General features: G+C 47.4%; 1 protein-coding gene across 1 annotated transcript in view; it reads left to right on the forward strand.

The window, feature by feature from the left end:
• The window catches only part of KMT5A (lysine methyltransferase 5A), a 20,521-nt gene extending 17,925 nt beyond the window's left edge, over positions 1-2,596 (forward strand). The window contains exon 7 of the mRNA XM_032243465.1: positions 735-2,596. Within this exon, the coding sequence (XP_032099356.1) occupies positions 735-945 (211 nt within the window). The 3' untranslated portion in view covers positions 946-2,596. The remainder of the gene's footprint in view (positions 1-734) is intronic.
• The last annotated feature ends 376 nt before the right edge of the window (positions 2,597-2,972 follow it).

A 2,972-nucleotide genomic window follows, 5' to 3' on the forward strand; every position in this document is an offset into this window, starting at 1 on the left:
GAGCCAGACGCAGTGGCTCATGCCTATAATCCCAGCACTTTGGGAGGCTGAGGAGGGCATATCACTAGGTCAGGAGTTTGAGACCCACCTGACCAACATGGTGAAACCCCATTTCTACTAAAAATACAAAAATTAGCAGGGCATGGTGGCAAGTACCTGTAATCCCAGCTACTCAGTAGGCTGAGGCAGGAGAATCTTGAACCCGGGAAGTGGAGGTTGTGGTGAGCCAAGATCGAGCCGCTGCACTCCAGCCTGGCAACAAGAGCAAGACTCCAACTCAAAAAAAAAAAAAAAAAAATGCTGGCTGGGCGCAGTGGCTTACACCTATTGTCCCAGCACTTTGGGAGGCGGAGGCAGGTGGATCACCCGAGGTCAGAAGTTTGAGACCAACTTGACCAACATGTGGAAACCGTGTTTCTACTAAAAGTACAAAAATTAGCTGGTTGTAGTGGTGTGCACCTGTAGTCCCAACTACTCAGGAAGCTGAGACAGGAGAATCGCTTGAATCTGAAGGTGGAGGTTGCAGTGAGCTGAGATTGTGCCACTGCACTCCAGCCTGGGTGACAGAGTGAGACCCCCTCTAAAAAGGAAAAATAAATAGCTTTATGAATTGAATCTTTCCAAAACACATGGCTTTAAATGAACATCCCACCAGAGCCGAGTGCAAGTGTGAATCTCTGGGTTAAAAAGCCTCTTTATCAATTTAACCCTCTCTGGCCATCCCTCCCCTCCAGCGTGGATGCAACTAGAGAGACAAATCGCCTAGGAAGACTGATCAATCACAGCAAATGTGGGAACTGCCAAACCAAACTGCACGACATCGACGGTGTACCTCACCTCATCCTCATCGCCTCCCGAGACATCGCGGCTGGGGAGGAGCTCCTGTATGACTATGGGGACCGCAGCAAGGCCTCCATTGAAGCCTACCCATGGCTGAAGCATTAACCGGCCGGCCCTGCGCCCTCCCACCCCACCTTCCCTTCTTCAAAGGACAAAGTGCCCTCAAAGGGAATTGATTTTTTTTTTTTACACACTTAATCTTAGCAGATGACTTCAGATGTTTTTAAAAAGTATATTAAGATGCCTTTTCACTGTAGTATTTAAATATCTGTTACAGGTTTCCAAGGTGGACTTGAACAGATGGCCTTATATTACCAAAACTTTTATATTCTAGTTGTTTTTCTACTTTTTTTGCATACAAGTCGAATGTTTGTGCTTCCCGTGCATGCAGTCCAAGACTCAGCACAGGTTTTAGAGGAAAGAGTCAAACATGAACTAGGAAGCCAGGCGAGTCTCCTTTCTCCAGTGGAAGAGCCGGGACCTTCCCCCTGCACCCCGACGGCCAGGGACGGGGTGCGAGGAAGACGCTGCCTCCCAATGGCCTGGACGGGATGTTTCCAAGCTCTTGTTCTCCTAACGTCTCGACAGGCGCTCATTGAAGTGTATGAATATTTTTTAAAAGGTTTCGCAGTAAGCTAGTCTTCCCCTCTGCTTTCTTGAAAGCTTCCTGAGCCCCAGGCCCTGAGCACAGGCCAGGCTGGATTTCCTCTTCCACAAGCTGCCGTCTTTCTGGGCACCTTGGAGCACCAGGGCACGAAATCAAACTAGATGTGGGCAGGGAGAGTGTTGCTTACCTGCCCTGCTGGGGCAGGGTTTCCTGAAACTGGGTTAATTCTTTATAGAAATGTGAACACTGAATTTATTTTAAAAAAATAATAAAAATTTAAAAAAAAATCAAAAAGAAAAAAGATTAAAAAAAACCACAGAAAACAACTTAAATGTATATAGGTCTTGAAGTGAGTGAAGTGGCTGCTTTTTTTTTTTTTTTTTTGGCTTTTTGTAGAAGAGATTGAGAATGGTACTCTAATCAAAAATAAAGTTTTGTAGTGGGACCAGAAATTAGTTACCTAACATCCACCCCCATTTCCCCGCATCCTACTGGGGTTGAAAGTTCCAGACCTGCTGTTGAAGCCTTGTGTTTGACAGACACCTGGTGGCCCTCCTGTAAGGCCGCAGCCGTGAGCTGAGGTGTGAGCCTAGGAGCCCAGGACCCCTGACCCCAGCCACTGCTGCCAGCTTCAGAAAGGCACCCAGGTGTGCAGGGGAGCGCATAGGGCCCAGCAGCCCCCAGGAATCAAGGATAGGGCTAAGGTTTTCACCTTGACTGTGAGGGTAGGAGGAATAAGTGGCTGCCTCCTCCCTCCCTTCACAGAACTGATTCTCACTCACTGTTCCTTCAGTCCAGGAGGCTGGGGCTCAGGAGCCGTGACCTGGTGTCTCCTGCCCACCCTGGTCCCAGGTAAATGTGAATGGAGACAGGTATGAAAGCCTGTCCTCATCTTTGATTCCCCCCAACCCTGCCCCAGGCCTCACGACGGTGCTACCTAAGAAAGTCTTCCCTCCCACCCCCTCACTAGCCTGGTCAGTGGTCAGCGAATTGGATGAGGATCCGACAGGAGTGTAAATGTGAGATACAATGTCTTGATTGTACCTGTTTGTGGTTTAGCTTTGTATTTAAACAAACAAGGAAATAAACTTGAAAATTATTTGTCATCATAAAAATGAAGCAAAAATTAAAATATTTATTGCCAGGCAAGGCCACCTGTGTGCATCTTTCTGTTTTTACAAGGCAGAGGTAGAAAAAAGTTGAGTTTGATCGTGTTTACATAAAGAGCATGCCAGCATGAGTCTTAAGCTTTGGTAAGCATCCTACGGAACCACAAAAGCTTACTGATGTGATTTTGAGCGTGTTCCTTAGAACTCAGTTCTTCGGTTTCCTTGTCTGTATACTGGGGACCACTGGGTGCTTGTGAGATTCAAAGTTAATGCCGCGGTTGGGCACAGTGGCTCATGTCTGTAATCGCAGCACTTTGGGAGGCCAAGGCGGGCAGATCACACGAGGTCAGGAGTTTGAGACCAGCCTGACCAATATGATGAAACCCCATCTCTACTAAAAATACAAAAATTAGCTG

The sequence above is a fragment of the Sapajus apella genome, unplaced genomic scaffold (genome assembly GCF_009761245.1).
Source record: "Sapajus apella isolate SASKATOON/1434 unplaced genomic scaffold, GSC_monkey_1.0 scaffold2, whole genome shotgun sequence".
Classification (NCBI taxonomy): Eukaryota; Metazoa; Chordata; class Mammalia; order Primates; family Cebidae; genus Sapajus; species Sapajus apella.